The sequence below is a fragment of the Pogoniulus pusillus genome, chromosome 17, assembly GCF_015220805.1.
Source record: "Pogoniulus pusillus isolate bPogPus1 chromosome 17, bPogPus1.pri, whole genome shotgun sequence".
Classification (NCBI taxonomy): domain Eukaryota; kingdom Metazoa; phylum Chordata; class Aves; order Piciformes; family Lybiidae; genus Pogoniulus; species Pogoniulus pusillus.
This window is the reverse complement of record NC_087280.1, coordinates 14886488-14910533: the sequence shown is the minus strand read 5'-3', so window position 1 is coordinate 14910533 and position 24046 is coordinate 14886488. Positions and strand designations below refer to the sequence as shown.

Below are 24046 nucleotides of genomic sequence, written 5' to 3'. Positions count from 1 at the left end.
CTGCCACCCTGGGTCCATCCTTGGACTTGATGACAAGGTGCTGTTGCCCCAGCTCAGCTCCTGCCTCCTGGAAGCCCATCAGATAGGATGATCAGCCCTACACAAGCAAGCTCAAAACACAAACAGGAGCAGCTCAGCCTGCTGGAACAAAAAAAACAACCCAAATCTCCCTTGGTTTCATGTCCTGGGGGTGCAGCAGGCACCAAAGAGCACAGATCCACCTGGACATGTTCCAGTGTGATCTGGTATAGGTGATCCTGCTCTGTGGGGGGTGTTGGACTGGATGAATTTCCAAGGTCCCTTCCAGCCCCTGACATTCTGTGATTCTGTGACCCACCACCCCAACCAGCTTAGTATCCTCAAGGGAGCATCTCAGGCACCAGCACATCTCATAGAGACAAGCTCTACCCATCCCCATCTCCCAGCAGAGCTCAGGGACATCACTTGCCACCCTCTAGGGTTCAACCCTTGATGTGATGCTAAGATGCTCCCTGCTGCCAATGCCAGCCCAGAGCTCAGCTCCCATCTCCTGCCTCCTGGAAGCTCGTCAGGCAGAGTGATTAAATGCCTGGCTGCATAATGATGGGACCAGGCTCACTCCGAGCCCAGGAAGCAATTACCTTGAAAATGGGGGTCATGGGCCCTGCTCGTTACCTTAATTGAATTCCAATATCTGCCTCCAGCTGCTCCTGCCTGCCACTTCAAGCTGCTCAAAGCCAAGCATCTCGTTGGGCTCAACCACCAAGTTCACCTCCCAAGTCTGCTGGGAAGGTGTGAGGTGTAGGCAGGAGAGCTGGGAGACACATCACTACCTGCCACCCCAGGAGAGACCCAGCAAGACATGCTCCCATGGCTGGATTTGAGGAGAGACCTCACTGCTCTCTACAGCTCCTTCAGAGGAGGCTGGATCCAGGTGGGGGTTGGTCTCTTCTCCCAAGGAACAAGCAACAGCACAAGAGGAAACAGCTTCAAGTCAACTCAGGGGAGGTTTAGGCAGAACATGAGGAGGAGTTTCTTCCCCAGATGGTTTGTCAAGGCTTGGAACAGGCTGCCCAGGTAGGTGGTAGAGTCACCATCCCTGGAGATGTTCAAAAGCCACATGGATGTGGTGCTGAGGGGCATGGTTTAGTGGCAGGAGCAGGAGGATTGTGAGCTCCAGGCAAGTGGTTGGACTTGATGATCTCAAAGACCTCTTCCAGCCTCAGCAGTTTAATGATTCTATAACCTCCTTCTCTAAAGCCACCACAGCACAAATCCCACCATGAGAGGTTGATGGTTGGACTCAATGACCTTAGAGGTCTTTTCCAACCAAAACTATTCTATGAGGGGTGCAGCTGGATCCATGGATTTCCTCACCCCCAAGCCCTCTGTGGAGCTGGAATCATGGATTTCCTCACCCCCAGGCCCTCCGTGGAGCATGACCTACACTTAGTGCTACCCATAAAATCATGAGAATGGAGTTAAAAGCAAGTCAAAAGCAGAGAAACAAAAAGATCACTGAGGAAGGAGTGCAAAGAGTTACTCAAAAATCATTTAAAAGACCCCAAAAATCCTTATTGAGGAGGGACCAAACCTCCTCAGGACACTGTTTGGGGATGCTGATGGCCCAGGGTTGAGGCAGCATCACCACAGAGCAGGTTTGCTACAGGACTGAGATGACTACATCAAGGCAAGAGACAAAAAGCCCCAGAAATTGGTGCAACCTTAACAATCCCACCCAAGATCTGTGAAAGGGGAAGAGAAAGAGCCCAGTAAGACAGGAGTGGGTAAAGTCAATGCATGGAACAACAACTCCATCAAGTCTACAGCACATTTCACATCAACAGCACACACAGAGACATGCCTGGGCTCAGGGGGCTCTGGATGGAGGGTGGGGGCTGATGGGCACTTGGATCACCACCCCCCCCCCCCTCTCAGTTTGATGGAGAACAGAGATTGGTAGGTTCACAGAATGAGTCTGGGTTGAATGGGAACCTGAAGATCATCTAATTCCAACCCCCCTGCCAGGGATAGGAAACACCTTCCACCAGACCAGGCTGCTCACAGCCTCATCCAACCTGGCCCTGAACACCTCCAGGGGGAAGGAGGCATCCAGCTTAGCTGGTGGAAGCTGCTGGGTGCTGCCCAGGTGGTGGCTGCCATCCATCACCTTGTTTGATACTGAGTATTGGGAAGTCTTTGGTGGGTTTAGAGGGGTTCTGGTGGGTTTGGGGTGTGGAAGGGGTTTGAGCACCATCCCCTCAACCCCTCCTGAGCGCAGGATTGTCTCTGGTCATGGCAAATGATAGGAATAAAAGGGATATACACACGGTGAGAGGCAGATTGGGAAGTCCACGTACCCCGATGATAGCATTCAACTCCGTCATTGTCACTTGCTTGGCACGCTCAACAGCCTGTGCCACTTGCTGTTGGTGCTGTGGGGACAGAGGGGCACAGGTGGGTCAGAGATGGGCATGGGAGGATTGAGCCAAGCCATAACCCCCAACACCTCCAGGGCTGCTGATCCCTCTTTTTTATCTCCTTGTTGCTCCTGGGAGTAGAAACCCAGGCACATCTCCCTGCTCCTTGGAGTCCCAGCAGCCCTTCTTGCTCCCCAGTTTCAGCACAGACTGGTTTGGGTGGGAAGGAACCTTTAGAGGTCAACTAATCCACACTGCCCCTGCAGACAGCAGAGATATAGAACCATAGAATGGTTTGGGTTGGAAAGGACCTTAAAGACCATCTAGTTCCAACTTACCTGCCATGGGCGGGGGCAACTTCCACTAGACCAGGTTGCTCAAGGCCCTGTCTAACCTGGCCTTGAACATCTCCCCAACATCTGCTACTAGAGCAGGTTGCTCAAAGCCTTGTCCAAGCACAGCCAAAGCCCTTGTGGGATCCAGCTCTCCCCACTCCAAGGGTTTTGCAAAACACACACGTTGAGATCTGAGCCTCATCTCTCATAGAGCATCCCAAAGCAGCCTCATATCCCCAGGAGACTGCTTTGGTAGGAGCAGAACCCCCAGGGAACCCATCAAGAGAAGTAGCCTCCTCCATTCTTACCTCTTGTGACAGAAAAGGCATGATCTGGGCTAAAATGGTATTCAGTCTTTTAGCAATTTCTGTCTGAAAGAAATGAGGAAGAAGAAAAAGCAACAGTCAGCACCCAGCAACATCCCACGGTCTGCAGGAGGCTTCCCAGATGCAGCACCCTATCCCAAGTCCATCCATCCCTCCCACCTCCCCATCCCATCATCTGCATCAGCTGCTGCTGCTCTCTGAAAAGGCTGGGCTGTGCAGGACCAGGTTTGTGTCTTCATGTGGCACTCAGGAAACTCACCCCATGGCCATCAACACCCACATCAGCTCAACCACAAACCAACAGCGCCAGGCTGTGGTTTCTGCACCACCTCCATTAGCTGGGAATAACAAAGCCTTTCACTGATAACCCCAGCACCTGGAACCCCAGGCTGCAAGGGGTGCAAAGGCACCTTTAGAGCTCAGCCAGTCCCACCCTTCTGCAGCCAGCAGGGACAGCTGCAACTAGAGCAGGCTGCTCAGAGCCCAGACAACCTGACCTGCAATGGCTCCAGGCATGGGGCATCTCCCACCTCTCTGGGCAGCCTGAGATAGGCTCTCACTGCCTTCAGTGTCAGAAGTGTCTTCTCTCTAACCTGCATCTCCCACTTTTAAAGCCATTACTCCTAATCTTGTCACCAAACTCCTCCATGAAAAGTCCCTCCCCAGCTTTCTCAGCCCTTCAAAGCACTGAAAAGTCACCAGAAGGTCTCCCTGGAGCCTTCTCTTCTCCAGGCTGCACAACCCCAACTCTCTCAGCCTGGCCTCACAGCAGAGCCCTTCCAGCCCTCCCAGCATTGCTGTGGCCTCCTCTGGCCCCACTCCAACAGGTCCATGTCTCTGCTGTGCTGAGGACTCCAGAGCTGGCCCCAGCACTGCAGGTAGGGTCTCAGCAGAACAGAGGGGCAGAATCCCCTCCCTGCCTCTGCTGCGGCTCAGTCCAGGACACAGCTGGGGCTGGGAGCACTCAGTGCCTGCTCATCTCCAAGTCCTTCTTCCCTCCATCCCCTCACCCACAGCCTGTGCTGATACCAGGGGATGCTTGACCCACACACAGAGCAAACCTCACGTTTGGGATGAGCCAACAGCCTGCTACCAGGAGGTTCTATCTTAGTCCACACCCCTACAGATGGCACACATGGAGCTGCTGGGATCCTAGGAGTTAACTTCAGCTGCTCCCAGCCTGGGCAGCTGTGAAAACATCTCTTTGGTCCAACTCAAACACAGCCATGAGGATTCAGAGCCACAACAATGGCCAGAGCTGAGCCCTGGCAGGGAATCAAACACCCAGAAAATTCCTTCCGCCAGCCCCAACGGCTCCTTATCAATAACACAAGTGATTAACAAGGTCTTGCTCCAGCTCCTCCACCAGCTAGCTGCCTCCTCCCCACTGGCCAGCAGATGCTCCCCACTCACAGCCTGCAGATGTTCTTCAAAACATCAACTCAAGCCCAAGGACTTGCTGCTCAAAGAATCTCCACTCAACTCAACCCCCAAGGATCTTCACGGCTCAGCCCAAAGCAAGCCCAGGATGTGTCCTACAGCAGCTCTGATGTCTGACCTCAGCCACAGTCAGGTAGAGACTCCATGAGAAGCTCTCAGTTCTATCTGCTCTTATAAACACCATGAAGAAATATTTAAGTATCATAGTTTGGAGGAGGAAAAAAAGCACCCAACAGACACTCAGCCCTTGCTCTGAGGAGCTGGACAGTGGCTGGGGCATGCTGGTGTTACAAAACAAGCTCAACAAGGACAACCAACATAACCCAAGGAAGAAGTATGCCTGAAGAACTTCAATCTCCCTCAGTCCAGACTCATGCCCACAAAGGGAACCACCCTCCAGAAACCCCAAATCCACCAGCACTTGGGGACCTGCTGCAAGGGGTTCTGCCAACCACCCACTTGTTGCTCCTGCATCACCTTCATAGGAGCATCGCCAAAGTGATGAGGACATTACACAGCAACAGGGACACTTCTGGCCATCATCTTCTCAGGAAGCATCCCAGTATCCCAAAAGCTCTGTCAGCCCTTCCAGGTGGCAGGAAGCATGCTGGGGTTGGTATGTGCATGTGCTGTGTCCAGACAGAGAATCTGGAAGTGATGATAGTTTGGACTAAGGCTACATGAGTGCTGCAGCTACCAGGATCATCATGGACCCAACAGCAAGGGTGCAGGCCTGTATCATCATGGACCTGAAAGTGAGAATGTGAGGCTGGGTCATCACAGGTGCAACAGTGAGGATGAAGGGTTGGATCATCATGGATCCAAAAATGAGGATGAGGGATGGATCAAGAAAAGACTGGATGAGGCACTTGGTGCCATGGTCTAGTTGACTGGACAGGGCTGGGTGCTAGGTTGAACTGGATGAGCTTGGAGGTTTCTTCCAATCTGGTTGATTCTATGATCACCATGGACCTGAAAGTGAGATTATGGAGTTGGGAGCAGAGAGAGATTAGATCTTCACAGACCTCAAAACAAGGATGAAGGATGGATCATCCTGGACCCAATGTGGGTTGGATCACCATGGAACTGATGGTGAGGACGAGGAGTTGGAGCATCATGGTCTCAAAACCGAGGATGAAAAATGGATCACTGCAGATCTGACAGCAAGGATGTGGAGTGGATCACCACGAGTCCAAAAGCAAGGATGCCAGGCCAGATCATCAGAGACCTGACAGCGATGCTGAGAGGTTGGATCGTGATGGATCCAAAAGCAAGGAGAAGTCAGGTCCTCACAGACCCAAAAGAGAGGATACAGAATGGATCACAGATCCAACAGTGAGGATGAGGGAGCTAGACGATCACTGACCCAATGGCAAGGGCTGGACCACCCTAGACCAAAGAAAGAGGATGTGGGATGGGTCAGCCTTGGCCCAGACGAGAGGATTCCAGGGCATTGACCTGGTTCTAGACCAGCAGCAGCTCCATTCAATAATTATTCCTTAAGAAGGACTTGGTTGGAGATTAGAAGATTCTTCTTGAATGAAAGGGCTCTCAAGGACTGGTACAGGCTGCCCAGGGAGGTGGTTGAATCCCCATCCCTGGAGGTGTTTGAAGAGGCAGAGATGTGGTGCTGAGGGACATGGCTTAGCACCACCTTGGCAGAGTCAGGGAGTGGTTGGACTGGATGACCTTCAAGGGCTTTTCCCATTAAAACCATTCTGTGGTTCCACGGATCTGGGATGCAACAAACACTGGATACATTGCTCCTCCAGCAGGGATGCTCCTTGTCAGTCTCCATAGATCAGATGCAATCCTTTCTGGGGGTGAAGCCAGTGGTGCCAGCAGGAGGTCTCCCTCCAGCTATGTGTCACAAAGGTCCTTTAGGTGTAACAGGAGGGGAAAAAAACACCAACACAGCATCCAGAGGCCACCTTGGTGGAAGAGGGCTGAATAATGCCAGGTTGATGCCATCAAGTGGCTGGATCTGATGATCTTAAAAGTCTTTTCCAACCATAGTGTGAGCTTTTCCTGGATAGCTTCCATGCCTCAATCCAATCCTGCTCCAGCTTCCATGGATCTGAAGGAAAACTCCCCACTCTGCAAAGAGAGACCTTCCCACGGGATGGACTTTGAGCAAGGAGATATTAGATGTCCAAACCATTAAGGTGACAACCACAAGGTTTCCTGTTAACACAGGATTCAATAACCCTCAAATATTTCTTGGCTTCAATTTTTCCCAGTCCCCAGCTTCTTGAACTCCAGTTGTCCCCATTAAAAGTTTAATGAGGAGCAAAAGGGGATTCTCCAGCATGACGGGAACAGAGGAGGATTTCATGCCCAACACCTTCCCCATAGAAAGGCTCATTCATCACCAAGCCCCAGAGCAGCAGAGCCCCCATGAGCTGCTCCTGCCAAGGAAAACCTCCCTTCCACTGCAGGTTGCCATGGCAATCCCAGCCTCCTCTGCATCCGAGCTGGACCACATCTGAAATGGGGGCTGCAAACCAGCCATGGAGAAATGACCTGGCACGGGGTGGGGAGCTGCAAAGGGCACTCCAAGAGAGGCACCCACCCATGGGAACACCTCCTGGGATGCTCATCTTGAGAATGTTTAAAAAGGAAAGCAAAACACAAGCAAAAGGCAGCATTTCAGGTGAGAGAAGAGCTTCTGTAGTGACTTTTTTGCTCCCATCCTGATCTCTCTTTCCATTCCCACTGTCACAGAATGGTAGGGGATGGAACTGACCTCTGGAAATCACCCAGCCCAACCTGCCCAGCAAAGCAGGATCATCTAGGGCAGGTCACACAGGAAGACAGACAGACAGGTTGTAAAACTCTCCAGAGGAGCCTGCACAACCTCTCTGAGCAGCCTGTTCCAGGGCTCCAGCACCCTCACACCAAGTAAGTTTCTCCTCATGTTGAAGTGAAACTTCCCAGGTTCCAGCTTGTATCCATTGCCCTTCATTCTGTCACAAGACACCACTGGAAAGAGACTGGCCCCTTCTTAGCACAAGAACACCATCCTGGTGTCCTGGATGATCCTACTGAAGCAGAGCAGCTGCAGCCTTGGGGTGCTACTGGTGTTTATTTAGTCAATGGGTTTGGGGTTTTGGTCCAGTTCTCAGCTCCTCAGTTCAAGAGAAAGAGCAGGGAGCCACTGGAGAGTCCAGTGGAGGCTACAAAGGTGCTGAGGGGCCTGCAGCATCTCTGTGATGAGGCAAGGCTGAGAGCCCTGGGGCTGGTGAGTCTGGAGAAGAGCAGCCCCAGAGGGGATCTGCTCAATGTTCAGCAAGAGCTAAAGAGTGGAGGGGCAAGAGCATGAGGACAGACTTGTCAGTGGCACCCAGTGACAAGGAACAATGGGCACAGTCTGGAATCCAGGTGGTTCCATCTGAACAAGAAGAGAAACTCCTTTGGTGTGAGGGTGCTGGAGCCCTGGAGCAGACTGCCCAGAGAGGTTGTGGAGTCTGGAGACCTTCCAACCCCCGCCCCCTGCCTTGGCTACTGTGATGCTGGGCAAGCTGCTGTGGGTGCCCCTGCTTGAGCAGGGAGGCTGGACTGGATGATCTCCAGAGGTCCTTTCCAACCCCCACCACGCTGGGATGCTGACGGTGGCTTGTTAAAAAAAGGGCAAGGAGTCAGGACAACCTGAAATCCCAATTAATCCCCCTACAGCCCTCCCACCCCTGCCAAGAATCTGACCTGCTGCTGGACAAGAAACACTTCTAGGGTGGTGTTTCAGGGAAAAAAAAAACATATATATATATATAGCAAAGGAAACATCTGCAATGGTGATAAATCATGAGCCAGAGCACTTGGCCACAGGCTGGCTGTCCTGTCAGCCGCTCTTAAAGTGGCCAGAGCTGCTACCAGCACCCAAAGCATTTCAGGGCACGAAGAGCAGCTGCTGGAGCTGAGTCAAAAGCTGGGCAGAGTGGTGGCATGGTGTTAAAATCCCTGCAGGCTGGCTCTTCCCAGCAGCTCCAGCTCCTCGTCCTCTGGTCTTTACACCTGGACTTGGCAGAGGGAAGCTTAAAAATAACTCCTGGCAGCGATGGGATATGAAGAGCAGAGTTGAAAGAAGCAACCATTAAAATCACCCCAAGCATCCACGACCTTCCTGGGCAACCTGAGACACTGCCCTCTCCCCAGAGGTGTTCAAAGCCAGGTTGGATGAGGCCTGGAGCAGTCTGGTCTAGTGGAAGGTGTCCTTGTCTGTGGCAGGGAGGTTGGAACTGGATGATCTTCTAACTCCTTTCCAACTCAAACCATTCTGTGATACTATGAAGCCTTAATAGCAGCATGAGGGGGTCAGGGGTGGGGAGACCCCCTTCAGAGATTGCTCTGAGCAATGGAGGTGTTTGTTGTGATGGAAGATACTAAGCTTAGTCATAGATGAACAAGGAAAAGGGAGCCACAAGGGATGCTCCTGGGTTGGTCCCACCACCCGTGGGCACGACCCCGTGAGAGAGGACCAGACCCAGGCCCCATTGGCGCTTGGGAGGCTTTGGGATCAGTCGTGAGCTGCATGCTGGGGCTGGAGGAGCTTGTGCCAACCAACCCTAGGGCAGCTTCCTCCAAAGCACCCTGCAGGAAGCACCTCGACCATGAGCAGGACAGATCCTCCACTCATCTAGATGGTTTCACAGAACCACAGAACTGTTTCAGTTGGAAAAGACCTCTAAGATCACCCAGTCCAAGCAGCATCCTAAGACCAGCACAGCCATTAAACCATGTCCTGAATTGCCATGTCCACACATCCCTCAAGCACCTCCAGGGAGGAAAGCCAATTTGTTTCACAGCAAATCACACCACTACACCAGGCCAGGCCACTTCAGATGCAGCCTCAAAACAGATTTGGGGCCTCACCAGATTCCAGATCCCACCTGTTCTCCTTTACTGATTTAAATGGTGGGCTGGAGGCAAGGTGTTGAGCACACAGCATTGCCCATTCAGGCCCTTTCTCCTCTTCAAAACACACCAAAGCCTTATCAAGATGCTTCCACCAGCCCTGGAGCAATGGAACTGCAAAAGCTGCCAAAGGTGATGGTCTTTGGGATGCAGGAATGCAGCATCAGCACCATCATCCCAAGGCTCACTTAAGACTCCCCAAGGAGAAGCACCCATAGGGAAGATTCTAGGGAAGCATCTTCTACCTGACTCCCCCAAAACCCCCAAATTCCTTCCACACACCCCAACCACCTCAGGGTGTCCCTTTGCCCCTTCCCTCCCCCCCAATCTCATCCCTTGGAAGAGAAAGTTGGTAAGGGAGGTGGAAGGAGGAGGAGTAAGTCACACCACCAGTGAAGCACCAGAAGCATTTGTTGAAACCAGGATATTGTCTCTTTAAGGACATGAAAATAAGGCCCTTGAGCAGTGTGGTTCTCACTCCCAGCACACAATTATGGGTACTTTCAGCTGTCTACCACCATTTCAAGTGCTCTCTCCAACCAGGCTGTCAATGGTATGTTGAAAGCTATTTGTGGCTGCTATCGTTATTAGCAAAGTGGAGAGCTTCACTGATGAGAATTCAATTCAGGCAGGGGGGTTGCTAGAGGGCTGGGTCACAACCCCTCATTACAGAATTAGCACCAGAACCAAGGCTGAGGGGGTGCAGAGATGGTTCAGCTCCTACCCCCCCCCCCCCCACACACACACCAAGACCCAAGTGAGGTTCTCAGAAAGCACACAGGGCTCTCAAATGCCAGTCAGGAAGCCCTAAAATCCAACCAGGAGCCCTCAAAAACTCCACACAGGGCTCCCAAAGATTCACACAGGAGGCTTCAAAAGCCCACCCAGGACCTCTCAAATCCAGACAGGGCTTCCTAAAAATCCAATCAGGAGCCCTGGAAAAACTCACCCAGGACTCCTAAGGCTTCACACAGGGACCCTCAAAATCTACACAGGAACACTGAAATCCACAGGATCCCCTAATATCTACCCAAGAGCCCTCAAAAGCCCACACAGGAGCTCCAAAAACCCCCACACTAGCCCACTAAACCCAGCCAGGACCCTTCAGATTCCACAAAGGACCACCAAAACCCACCCAGGAAGCCCCCCAATGCCCACATAGGACCCCTCAAGCCCCACAGAGGAACCACAAACATCCACACAAGCCCCTTCAAACCCCAACCAGAAGCCCCCAGAAAGGACCACCAAAATCCATACAGGACCCCCACCCCAAACTGCAACCAAGACCTCCAAAAATCCACACAGGACCCCTCAAACTGCAAGCTTTAAGGATCTGAGCACCAAAGAAAGCTGTGGAGCATTCTCAGCTATCAAAACCCACCCAACACCAAGCAAGGCTGCTCCCTTCAAGAGGCTCATTTCCTCATGGGGGAAGGGGAAAAAAGTAAGCTTTCTTTTTGAATTCCTTCCTTCTTGTCTCTGATCACATCCACTGATGGCCCAGAGATCCTTCCTTCCTCTGACCACATCCAGAGATCTTTCCTTCCTCTGATCACATCCAGTCACGATGTAGAGATTCTTCCTCTGGCCACATCCAGGGACGACCCAGAGCCCCTTTCCTTCCCCCGATCACATCCAGGGACAACCCAAAGAGACTTTCCTTCCCCTCATCACATCCAGGGACAATCCAGAGCCCCTTTCCTTCCCCCGATCACATCCAGGGACAACCCAAAGAGACTTTCCTTCCCCTCATCACATCCAGGGACAATCCAGAGCCCCTTTCCTTCCCCCGATCACATCCAGGGACAACCCAAAGAGACTTTCCTTCCCCTCATCACATCCAGGGACAATCCAGAGCCCCTTTCCTTCCCCCGATCACATCCAGGGACAACCCAAAGAGACTTTCCTTCCCCTCATCACATCCAGGGACGACTCAAAGACTCTTTCCTTCCTCTAGCCACATCCAGTGATGATCCAGAGCCCCTTTCCTTCCTCTGATCACATCCAGTGATGATCCAGAGCCCCTTTCCTTCCTCTGATCACATACAGTGATGACCCAGAGCACCTTTCCTTCCTCTGATCACATCCAGGGACGACCCAAAGACTCTTTCCTTCCTCTGGCCACATCCAGTGATGATCCAGAGCCCCTTTCCTTCCTCTGATCACATACAGGGATGACCCAGAGCACCTTTCCTTCCTCTGATCACATCCAGGGACGACCCAAAGACTCTTTCCTTCCTCTGGCCACATCCAATGATGATCCAGAGCCCCTTTCCTTCCTCTGATCACATCCAGGGACGACCCAGAGCCCCTTTCCTTCCTCTGATCACATCCAGGGACGACCCAGAGCCCCTTTCCTTCCTCTGATCACATCCAGGGACGACCCAGAGCCCCTTTCCTTCCTCTGATCACATCCAGGAACCCTTCCTTCCTCTAATCACATCCAGTCACGACGTAGAGATCCTTCCTTTTGGTCATATCCAGTGACGATCCAGAGACCTTTCCTTCCTCTGACCACATCCAGTGATGACTTAGAGATCCTTTCTCTTTGACCATATCCAGCGACGATCTAAAGATCCGAGCAAAAACAATTGGGGGGGGGAGGGGAGGGAAAAAACAACCCAGCAGGAAAAAGCAAGATTCTGGGGTCAAGAATCAATTAATCTTCAATTAAAAAAAAAAAAAAATCAACCCCAGAAAAAAAAATTGATTCATGGTTGTAAAAAAGAAATAAAAGCTCCTGAAGATTTGGGAAAGCTGCTCCCAGGATCCAGAGTGAGCTGATGTAAGGAGCTATTTGTTGCCTTTATATCCAACCAAGTGGGTAGTCACTTCCTAAATATTTCCTTGCATATGGAATTGTTTATGAAACTGAATTTTTTTCCCCCCTTTCTCCTTTGAAAAAGAAACAAAATGAGAAGGAAAAGAAAAAAAGGGAGGGGTGGGAAGGAAAACAACAACCAAACCCACCCCACACATATGCAGATGCTTAATATGCAGCATGGAGGAGATAATCTGTTATATAAGCCCAGAGCCAGACAATCTCCTTTCTTTCTCTCCCCTCTTTTTTTTTTTTCCCTCCTTCTTCTTTCCCTCCTCCTCTTCTGAGCTTCAAGATGAAGTATCCATCAATGTTTGTCTCAAGCAGATGTAATCACAAGCAGTCAAGTCTGGAGGGCAGGACACCGCATGAATAATTCAAGCACTTCAGTCTCTCCTCGATTGTGTGCAGATAAACACAAGTCAACCGCTAAACAGGTCAGCTGAGAAAACTTGTTTGTTCAGGACCAGCCACCCTCAACCAGCTGCAATTACCACCCAGATGCCTTTTTCTTCCCCGCCCCCCCCCCCCCCCCCCCCCCCCCCCCCCCGACTTCTCTAATTTTCAGCCCTCCCCAAAAAGATCTTCCAAGCATCCATCCATTTAGGTCCATCCCTCACCTCCCCCCCCACCCCCTGCCTCCCATCTCCTCCAGCATCGCCCGTGCCCATCGCTGTCAATTAAACAACAAGACAGCTTCACCTCCCCGAGTGCTTCACCTGCTCAAACTTCAACCCCCCACACACACACATACACACCCCAACACCTCCCAGCAGCAGGCACGCAGCATATGTCACCAGGAACAACTTCCAAGCAAGGCGGGGGATGTTGGAATCAACTGGAGAAGATTTTATCTGCTGATTTGCAAGGCGGCGGCGGCGGTGCTGGTGGTGATGCTGGTGGTGAAGCTCCCCAGACGAGTCACACCAACCACGCCGCGGCGTGGGAACAACCAACCCTGCAAAATCCGGGTCAAAGAAAGGCTGAGATGGCTCAGCCTAGCCCAGCCTCACGGCAAAATTGCCCCAGGTTCCTCCTTGGTCACCCTCAAAACCATCGCTGATGCTCTGCCCGGACAAAGGCTGCACGGAAGAGCGGACAGTGGAACGCTCCAGGGGTGCGCTGATGGAGACAAAGCCCACGGTGGGGTCTGGGACCCCAGCCCCAACGCTCATCCTGGGCTGCCAAACCAACCATCCCGTGGTAGAAAGCCATCCTGTGGTGCCACAGCCAACCATCCCACGATGCAAAACCATCCTGTGGTGCCACAGCCAACCATCCCGTGGTGCACAGCCAGCCATCCCACGATGCAAAACTATCCTGTGATGCCACAGCCAACCATCCCACGATGCAAAACCATCCTGTGGTGCCACAGCCAACCATCCCGTGGTGCACAGCCAGCCATCCCACGATGCAAAACTATCCTGTGGTGCCACAGCCAACCATCCCGTGGTGCACAGCCAGCCATCCCACGATGCAAAACTATCCTGTGGTGCCACAGCCAACCATCCCGTGGTGCACAGCCAGCCATCCCACGATGCAAAACTATCCTGTGGTGCCACAGCCAACCATCCCACGATGCAAAACTATCCTGTGGTGCCACAACCAACCATCCCACGATGCAAAACCATCCTGTGGTGCCACAGCCAACCATCCCACGATGCAAAACCATCCTGTGGTGCCACAGCCAACCATCCCACGATGCAAAACCATCCTGTGGTGCCACAGCCAACCATCCCACGATGCAAAACCATCCTGTGGTGCCACAGCCAACCATCCCACGATGCAAAACCATCCTGTGGTGCCACAGCCAACCATCCCACGATGCAAAACTGTCTCGGATCACTTTTTGGTTGCACTGGTGGCAAACATCCTGAACACCTTGGTCCCGACAGCAACTGCTTCCAAAGCTTCCACTGAGAGGATAAGCTCCAGATCTTCTGCTGGATCATTTCAGAATCTCCCAGAGTGAAGATGTTCAACACCAAGCGAGCAGGTGGGTGGTGGGAAGCATCCCCTCTCCCAAAAGCAGCCGGTTACTCCAAATCCCTTGGGCTTTTCTGTTGTGTCCTTGTCCCTCTGGATGCAGGTCAAACAGGAGAGGATGGGCTCCTCGCAGGAGGCCACCAGAGTTCCAAGCAACAATTTTATGTACAGGGACCTTTCTGCCCTCACCAAACCATGGCCAAGGTCTCCACGAGCCATAGCCTAACCCCACGTGTCCCTCCTTTGCACGAGGGACTGGAGCTATTGCACAGCCACCCCTGGAGCTTCCCACAAGGACTCTTTTGTCCAGGCTGGAGCAATTGAAGAGAAAGAAGTTGGGATTATCCGCATGGAAGGAGATATTTTTACAGAACTGAAGACTAAGCAGGAATTATTTTTGTTGCCCTGTGACTATAAACCAACAAAAAAATAAAAGGGAGGAGAAGAAAAGCAAACTCACAACCACTTTGGTCCAAAGACAGAGAGAGAGGGACCTGGTGGGATTTGGAGAGGGGACTTAAAGCAGGTCAAATCTGAGGGATCTGAGATCCTGGTGGAATCTGGAGGTGTGGGGAGCTGGGACTCAAAGGGGCTCAAATTTGGAGGAGGTGGGGGGGAGCTGGGACCCAAAAGGGCTCAAATCTGGAGTTGGGGGGGGAGCTAGGACCCAAAGGGGCTCAAATCTGGATGGGGGGGGGGGGGAGCTGGGACCCAAAGAGACTCAAATCTGGAGATAGGGAGGAGCTAGGACCCAAAGGGGCTCAAATCTGGAGGAGGAGGGGGAGGTGGGACCCAAATGGGGCACCTAGTGGCACACAAAGGGTGATGCTGCTATTAAGACAAAAAAAAAAAAAACCCAAACCAAACCACCAAAATCAAAATCCTAAAACCCCAAACCATCACTTTGGAGCTGAACGAGGCTGATTTGCAACTGGTGAAGTTGATGTCAACTTCCATCTGCTTGAAGTTCTTAATGAGAACTCCTGCTAAAACCAGTAAGCAGCAGCAGCAGCCCAAATAATCAGGTCTAATCTCAAATAATAACTTTATTCCTTTAAGTTTTACCATCATGTGCCCAGCCCTTAGGCTCTTTAACGATAATCTTATCAAGGTAGCACACCACATTCTGCTCTGGCCTCTTCTAGATTTTCCCTTCAGGCAAAGTTACATCTTAGAGAAGACCCAAAAAAAAAACACCTCTCAACCCAACAACAACAAAAAACCACCAAAGCAAAATTAAAAGCTTCATTTTTTCCCCCCCCCACTCCAGATGCAAAGGCAAATCCACGACATTGAGCAACACACCACTAAGATATCTCAGCATCCCTGCAGATAATTCCTTCCCCGAGCCTCACGCTAGGGCAGGGTTGCGACCTTAGAAACAAGTCTCCTTGTACCAACAACAAAACCACAAAGGAAAAGGAGAAGCAGGGGAGGGGGGGGGGAAAGGCAGCAGATAAAAAGTATTTTGGCAGTGCTGGGAATGTGTTATTCCAGGTATCCAGCTTTCAGGCTGGAAGATGAGGTTGTTTCCACCTCAAAAGTCAGCATGTCATAGGATCCTAAAGTTGTTTGGGTTGGGAAAAAAAACAAACCTCTAAGGTCACTCAGTCCAAACAGAACCTAAAACATCTCTCTGGACACAACTCTTAAAGACCATAGGATGAGAGAATTGTTCTGGTTGGAAAATACCTCTAAAAATCAAATCCAAACATCAATTTAAGATCACTGTGACTATTAAACCATGTCCCCAGGTGCCATGAACACCTCCAGGGACAGTGACTCCACCACTTCCCTGGGCAGCCTGTTCCAATTCCTGACCACCTTTGCAGTGCAGAAGTTTCTAATATCCAATCTAAATCTCTCCTGATGCAACCTGAGGCCATTTCCTCTTCTCCTGTCACTTGTTACTTGGGAGAAGAAACCAAATGTCCCCGTGCCTAGCTCCAATCTCTTTTCAGGCAGTTGCAGAGAGCCAGAAGGTCTCCCCTCAGCCTCCTTTCCTCCAGGCTGAACAACCCCAGGTCCCTTAGCTGCAGCTCACAGGTTCTTCAGATCCCTCACACCAGCTTCACTGCCCTTCTCTGGTCCTGCTCCAGCTTCTCAACATCTTTCTTGGAGCAAGTGACCCAAAACTTTCCTAAATACAGGCAAAAAAAGTTTCCACTAATATCAATACTGAGTCACAAGCCCTCACCTGGAGCCACATCCCTGCCTTCACTCGCCCCTACATTGAGTGCAGCCAGTGTCTGGTTTAGTGCAGGTTGGGAAAAGGGACAACAGGTCACCAGTCAATCAAATCAATCAATCCATCCCAGTTTCTCCCTCCTTTAACTCACTCACCTGTTTGTGCATTTCAATATTCAACCCATAGGACATCTCATAGTACTGGGGAAGAAGAAGAAGAAAGAGCCAAAAAAACCCTCAGAATTCATTTTCACAGAAGCTTTGTTGGTTGGTTGGGGCTTTTCTTTGACAATAAAATCATCATTAAAAAGCATCCCCCCCGAGTCCTAACTGGGCAGGCAAGGAAAATTTGGGTTCCTTTCTAATAAGCAGATGCTTTGTGGAGTTGAACTGGTGTGCACACAGGAGGACACTCCTTTTTTCCTCCTCTTTTCTTCTCCTAAGCTACTTAGAAAAACAAAAGAGGTGCGGATCTGGGTGACAAGCGTCTGCACAGCCCTGGCAGAACAGGTACAGCCCAGTAAGTCTGGCCAAAAACCCAGTTTCTCACCGGGAGGGGAGGAGGAAGGGGTGGTGTGAGCAGATTTATTTCCACCTCCTTCCCAACCCAGCAGTGCTCAGAGAGCACCTTCAATTCCTTCCTTCACACTGGAAAAACTGGGTGGTGATGGGACCCCTTAGTTCACTACAAACACCAATCATCCCACTTTGGACCACCAAAAGAGGCTTTCAGCCCAACTCCTTCCTTTCCACTGGGAAAGTAGGGTGTGGGACCCCTTAACCCACTACAACCCGAATCTGGGGAGCAAGCCTGGGCACAAAAAGAGGGGGGTGTGGAAACAAAGAGCCCAGTTTAGCCATGAAGGAAGGAGATGCTCCAGGAAGACCTTCTGGGGGTCCAACCAAAGCTCCAGGGCACACCCAGGGTCATACCCTGGATCACCTTCTGCTACCCCCAGGGTCACCCTCTCCACACTACTCCTGTCATATGTGTGTGTGTGCCCCCACCCCAGAGTCACCACTTAAAAGGGTTAACACCAAACTTGGCAAGCAGGGGAGGGGGGAATAGTAAGCAGGGAATCCTCTACACCCAAAATGGGGGTGCCCAAGTTTCTGGGGCTAGCAGCTAGACGTTCCACGGGGATGTCCCTTTGTGTGTGTGTGTGTCCCCTCCCTCCAGCTGGGTTAATGACATTTAGAGCTTGATCTGCAATCTGATTAAAGTCTCTCACCATAACATAATGGCGCTGCATCTCCGTCTTCTCGTTGGCCAGTTTATCATACTCCACTTTCAAACTGGGAGGGGAAGAGGTGCAAAAACAGAGAGGTGAGACCCCCTGAGCCACACCTCAACGCTGTCCCCTCTCCCCCACCTCCAAACCCCACCCCAGCCCCAGGGCTTACCTGTGGTACTGGGCTTGCAGGAACTGGAACTCGTCCTTGATGCGGTCGCAGGATTCGGCTACAGTGAATTTGAAGCCCGGCTGGCCCGGCTGGTGCGGAGCCTGGCGGGGTGGGACAGTGCTTAGCACTGCGGGGTGTACCGGCACAGGGTAGGAGGGGGGATACTGGGGTACAACGAGTGCCAGCCCCAGGGGCTCATGGCAGGGCTGTGGTTAATGGGACTCACTGGGATGTACGCTGGTAGGGGGGGATACTAAATACTGGTCCTAGGGGGAGGGGCGCAGGTTGTGGCAGAGATAGGGGTGTGGTTAATGGGACTCACTGGGATATACTGGGAGAGAGGAATGCTGAGGTGCCTAGGGTGGACACCAGGTGCCAGCCTCAGGGCGTTGTGGCAGGACTGGGGTGCCGTTAGTGGGACTCACTGGGATATACTGGGACAGAGGGGTACTGGTGTGGGTAGGAGGGACACACCGGGTGCTGGTCCTGGGTTGGAGGTCATGGCAGGACTGGGGTGTGGCTGCTGGGACTCGCCGTGATATAGCAGGACAGAGGGGCGCTGGGATGGGTGGGGGGAGCATGAGATGCTGCTCCTCGGGGCTCTCGGCAGGGCTGGGGGTGCAGCTACTGGGACTCCCTGTGCTCAGCACCGGGGACTGTACTGGGAAGGGGGTTGTCAGGTGACACCAGGGGACACTGGGTGCTGGTCCTGGGGTGTCATTGCAGGGCTGGGGTGTGGTTAATGGGACTCACTGGGGTATACTGGGACAGAGGGGTGTTGCAGTGGGTACGGAGGACAAGATCAGGTGCTGGTGCCAGGGGGTCATGCAAGGACTGGGGGTGCAGTTACTGGGACGCCCCGTGCTCAGCACCAGGGAATGAACTGGGAAGAAGGTGCAAGGGCCACTGGGGCTGAGGTGCGGTTAATGGAACTCACTGGGATGGAGTGAGACAGAGGGATGTTGGGGCGAGTAGGGGAGACCAGAGGAAAAGGAACGAGGCGGGTTGTCGGTATAAGGTTGGGTCGCAGGGGCGGGGGGGACACCGGGACTCACCGGGTGCCGGCCCTGGGGGTACATGGCAGGGCTGTGGGGCGCGGTCACTGGAACCAGTGGCGCCGTTCCTCGTTACTGGGATCGCTGGTGGTGCTGGTGGTGCCCGCTGGCCACGGAGCGTTCCCGGAGAGACCGAGAACTGGAACAAAGAGAGGAGAGGAAAGTCCGTGCGGGGGGCGGAGGAGAGGGGGTGGCGGGGAAGAAAGGGAAGCTTTGGGGGGGGTGGGGAGAAACGGACCCGACCACCACCGGGGAAGGTCGCTGAGGGTCCCCGCTTGCAAAAAAAAGCCGCCGGAGCCAAAAGATGAACCCTTCACCCCCTCCACCCTCACCCGCTTCCCCTTCCCCAAGATTCCCCGATGCTACGGGGGGCTCCGCGGTGCTGCGCGGTTGCTGAGCTTCCTTTTTCCTTCATACCCCCAGCTCCCCCCACCCCTCCCAGAGCTTCTTCCGTTCCCAGGGAAAAAAAAAATAAATTAAAAAAAAAAATTAAAAATGTAAATATAATTTAAAAACGTGGAAAATAAAGTAAAAGGGGAAAAAAAAGTAAAAGAGAAAATAATGTAAAAGCGAAAAATATTTCTATAAATAAAATTGAATTTCAAAAACACAACTGCAGAAAAAAAAATGCCATCTTAAAAAAATAATATTAAAAGCATCAACAAAAAAGCAACCAAAACAGAGAGAGAACGCGAGGGGTTAAGGGGGAGTGGGGGGGGATAGAAGGGTTTAGGGGGGGATAGTGGGAGGGGGAAGGGGTTTGGGGAGGGTGATGGCGGGGTTTAGGGGAGGGATACGGGGGATCTGGGGGGGATGGGGGGGGGGGGGGAAGGAAGGAGGATCCCGCGGTAATTCCTGCTGCCAGGAAGAAGAAGCGGAAAAAAAAAAAAAAGAAAAAGAAAAAAAAACCCAAAACAATTAGAAAAACAACCAAAAAAGAGGGGGGGTAGCAAAGGCAGGAACTAACGCCGGAGCACGACGGCCATGGAGGAGAGGAGGAGGGGGGGAGAAGGCCGTACACATCCGACTTCCCGGGAGCGCCGCGGACATGCGAAGTGCGAACGGTTCCTCCGCCTTTGCTGCTGCTCGCTGCCGCCGCCGTTTCCCACCCCCCACCCCCCCCCAAAGCCTCCTTCTTCTTCTCTCTGCTGCCCCCGGTTCAGCTCCGTTCCACCGGTCTCGCCGTAACTCCACAAGCCATGATGGGTGCTGGGTGCTCCGGTTTAATGTGTGTGTGGGGTCCAATCCCGTATAAAAATAGGGGGGGGGCTCTAAACGGAGCCCCCCACCCCCAGGGTGAGGCAGAGCTCGGAACACGCGGCGCGGTTCGGTTGGGTTGGGTTCGCTCCCCGCTGCTTCTTCTGCCGTCGTCGTCGTCGCCGCCGCCGCTGCTGCTGCCGCCGCTGCCGTCGCCGAAGCGTTCGGGAGCCCGGGGTTGAAGGGGGGGGGGGGAGTAGGGGGGGACACGGACGGGGAGGGAGAAACTGAGCGAACAAAACCCAGGGCGGGTCTTTTCGCATCGCTGACCAATAGGAAAGCGAAGAGCCCACGTGGGGAAGGAGCACAGAGAGCGGTGATTGGCGCGTTGGCGGTGGAGACGTCACAATGGCAGCTTGTGTGTGGTGGAAGGGAGGGGAAAGAGGGGCGGTGGATGTGACACGCCCCTTAATTTGCATGCCGCACCCACCAGCCAATAAACCGTACCCATACACCCACAGGCAGCTCCACTCTCCCCTAAACCACGCCCCTCTCACGCAAACCACGCCTATATGTCACTAAGTCACGCCCCCGTGCCCAAACCACGCCCCCGCAAGCACCACGTTACGCCCATGTAGCCATTAAACCACGCCCCCACCTGTCAGACCCCGCCCGCCCCATCCCGTCCCCGCCGCTGCCGCGGCCTCCCGGTTAACTCCCCCCCCGCCCCACCGCCGCCTCCGGGGCTTGTTCGCAGCCTCTTCAGCTCCAAGCCATCATCGCTGAGGGCCTGATCCCGCCGTTGCTGCTGAAGGATGGCCCCAGCTCGGCAGCTCGTTAAATGGGCGCAACAGCCCAATTAGGGGCTATAAAGCACAGCCAACCGGCAACACCGGGTGTTGGCGCTTCGCCGTACCGATTAAACGCTTGATGTGACGAGGAGAGAGAACGGAGAAGCCCCGCACCATGATTACCTTCCCTCCGCTGTCCCCTCCCAGTCTCCCAGCCCAGCCAACGGACCCTTTGATGTGCCGGGCCCAATGGAGGCCGCATCTCCGGTGCTGGCGGCGGGGACGAGGATGGGGAGGTGGGAACCGGCCCTTCCCACCCGCCCTTTCCCTTCCCGGCGCCTTCTTTCAAGTCTGAGCGGCTTTAATAAAGAACACGAGTAATGCCATTAACGTGACACGCTCCCGCCGAGCTGTCCGGTGGCCTGGCTATGGCGGGGACGGAGCAGACACCGGGAAGCAGACGTGAAGGGACCAGTGGACGCACCAAGGAAGCAGCCATGGAGGGGCACGGGTGGGGAGGCGTCCAGGAAGGAGACGTGCAAGGATAGACGGGGGAACACCCGGGATGAAGCCCTGGAGGGACCATGGGAGACTTCTGGAAATGAAACTGGTGGGGGCTAAGCCAGGGGGACCCCCAGGAAGGAGATTAGCAGGGATGCAGTGGGGACACCAAGAATGGTGCCATGCAGGGGTCGAGATGGGACATCAGGACACACACCCCCAAGGGGGAGACATCCGAGGACCCGGGGTGGTGGAGAGGGAAGCGGGACAATGGGGATGGAGCTGCGCTGGCATCAGGAGGGGACAGCGGTGGTGAAGCCATGTGGGGACCAAGGAGGCCGTTTGGCAGGAGATGCGGAAGGCTCGGGACAGGAGGACACCGGGATAGGCGATAGGGTGACACAAGACACCCATGAGCGCTCCGGGGCCAGCCAGGCCAGGCCCTGCCGAGCGCGTCTCCACGACACAAAATGGCTCCTTCCCTCTGACGTCACACGGAGCCTCCCCACCCCACGTGGGGCACGCCGCGAGCGAAGCCCCGCCTTCCCACCAATCAGAGCAAACGTCGCCCTCGTTTGCTCGCACCCCATTGGCGGAGCCGCGGCGCGGGGACGGGCGCTGTCCATCAAACCCACGCGGGGCCGCTGCCGCTGACAAATGGCGGCGCGTCGGAGCGCCCCCCCCTCACCGCAGCCCGGTTCCTCTTTACCCCCCCCCCCCCCCCAAACCCCCGGTTCCTCGGCCCAGCCCGCCCCGCTATGGCGGCTTAATTAGCTCGGAATGGCTTTTTTCCTCCCAGCTCAAACAATCTGTCACTGCCGCTGCGGGGGCGGCGGCAGCCCAGGGAGATTTGAGGGGGGTGGGGGGTGTCCTAACCCCCCCCCCCCCCTCCCCTTTTTTATCCCTTAGCGGTAAAATTACATCACACACACACACCCCGCTCAAAAAAGCCACCCCTGAGAGGGACGATGTGACCCCCCCCCCTCCACACACACCAGCTCTTGGGGGTCCCCATTCAGCTTTTGGGACCCTCCTTCCCTTTTTCATCTTTTAGAGGTAAACCGATAACACAATGCCCCCTCCCCCCCAAAAAAGCCACCTCGGAGGGGAATGATGTGACTCCCCCCAGCACCAGCTCCTGAGGAGCTCCATCTAGCTTTTAAGACACCCCCCTCCCCCCCAACTTTTAGGACTAACCACCCCCAGCTTTTGGATCCCAAGCCCCTCGCCGCTCTTTCAGCCTTTAATGGTCAAATTACAGCCCCCCGCACCCCCCGCACCCCCAAAGCTGCCTCTGAGAGGGGCGGTGTGACCCCTTACAGCAGCTCCTGGGGGACACCCCCCCTCCCCATCCAGTTTTCGGACGCACTCTTCCCCCTCCCTTTAATCTCAGTCTCCGTCTGCCCCCCCCCCCCCCAAGATACACATCCCCCCCCCCCCAGGTCCCCGCCACTAATTGGGCGCGTTCCCGCTGATGACGTCATAAGAAGTGTCAAGGCCTCGGCGCTGCTCATTGGTCCCCGCAGCCGGCCCCTCCTTGTCCCCCACGTGGGGACACAGCACAAGACGGCGGCGAGATGGGAAACGCGGAGTGGATCGGCACAGGACGCGGCGCGGGAGGCGCAGCGCAGGGTTTTGGGGCTGCTTCTCACGGAGGAACCTGTAAAGGTCTATCCAGTTCAAACCTCCTGCAGCCAGCAGGGACAGCTGCAACTGGAGCAGGTTGCTCAGCGCCCCAAACAACCTGACCTGCAGTGGCTCCTGGCACGGGGCAGCAGCTCCCACCACTCTGGGCAGCCTGGGGAAATGCTCTCACCACCCTCAGTACTAAGTATTTATCCCTTCTCTCCAGACTGCATCTCCCTCTTTCAGTTCAAACCTTTCACCTCCTGTCCTGTCACATCAGGCCCTGCTCAAAATCCTGTCCCCATCTTCTTTATGGGCTTACTGGAAGTATCCCAGAGTGCCACCACGGGCAGGGTTGGAAGGGACATCTGCAGATCGTCCAACCTCCCTGCTAAAGCAGGGGCCCCCGCCCAGGATCACAATGTCCATGCGACACTGCTTCACTGCGCTGCTCCTCCGCACTAGTGTTGCTCACCATCGCACTCCTCACCACCCACCTCTTCCTTGCCACGCTGCTCTTCCTCACCACCACTACTCTTCCTCATCACTCGGCCATTCCTCACCACACTACCTTTCCTCATTATCTTGCTCAAAGCCAGGTTGGATGGTGCCTTGAGCAGCCTGGTCTAGAGAGAGGTGTCCCTGCTGATGGCAAGGGGATTGGAACTGGATGATCTTTAAGGTCTCTTCCAATCCAAGCCACTCTATCAACCTGTGAGTCATGCTCCTTCTCACAACACTGCTCTTCCTTGCCGTGCTGCTCTTCCTTACCATCCAGCACCTCCCCCAGGCTGCTGAGCCCCTACAACCCCACTAGACCAGGTTGCTCTAGGCCTCCTCCAGCCTCCTCTTAAAGATTTCTGGGGGTGAGGTATCCCCAAATTTTCAAGACAACCTGTTCCTGCATCTCACCACCCTCAGAGTAAAGAATTTCTTCTTAGTGACCAATCTAAATCTCCTCTGCTCTGGTTTCAATCTGTCACCCCTCATCCTATCACTGCAAGCCCTTATAAAAGGTCATCTCCAGCTCTCCTGTAGCCCCTTCAGGTACTGAAAGGCTGCTCTAA

The 24046-nt window shown here is 53.8% G+C and overlaps 1 protein-coding gene across 8 annotated transcripts in view; it reads right to left on the bottom strand.

Annotated features, from left to right (window-relative positions):
- TLE3 (TLE family member 3, transcriptional corepressor) overlaps nucleotides 1-19984 on the bottom strand; it is a 43819-nt gene extending 23835 nt beyond the window's left edge. For 3 of the 8 annotated variants that reach the window (XM_064157841.1, XM_064157844.1, XM_064157843.1), the window contains exons 1-7: nucleotides 19832-19984; nucleotides 18865-19003; nucleotides 17810-17910; nucleotides 17638-17701; nucleotides 16562-16606; nucleotides 3043-3105; nucleotides 2310-2414 (exon numbers count right to left, since the gene is read on the bottom strand). In XM_064157841.1, coding sequence (XP_064013911.1) covers nucleotides 2310-2414; nucleotides 3043-3105; nucleotides 16562-16606; nucleotides 17638-17701; nucleotides 17810-17910; nucleotides 18865-18888 — 402 coding nt within the window. In that variant the 5' untranslated portion in view covers nucleotides 18889-19003; nucleotides 19832-19984. The remainder of the gene's footprint in view (nucleotides 1-2309; nucleotides 2415-3042; nucleotides 3106-16561; nucleotides 16607-17637; nucleotides 17702-17809; nucleotides 17911-18864; nucleotides 19004-19831) is intronic. The other 5 variants (XM_064157848.1, XM_064157849.1, XM_064157846.1 and 2 more) reach the window with 3 other exon arrangements.
- Between the last annotated feature and the right edge of the window lie 4062 nt (nucleotides 19985-24046).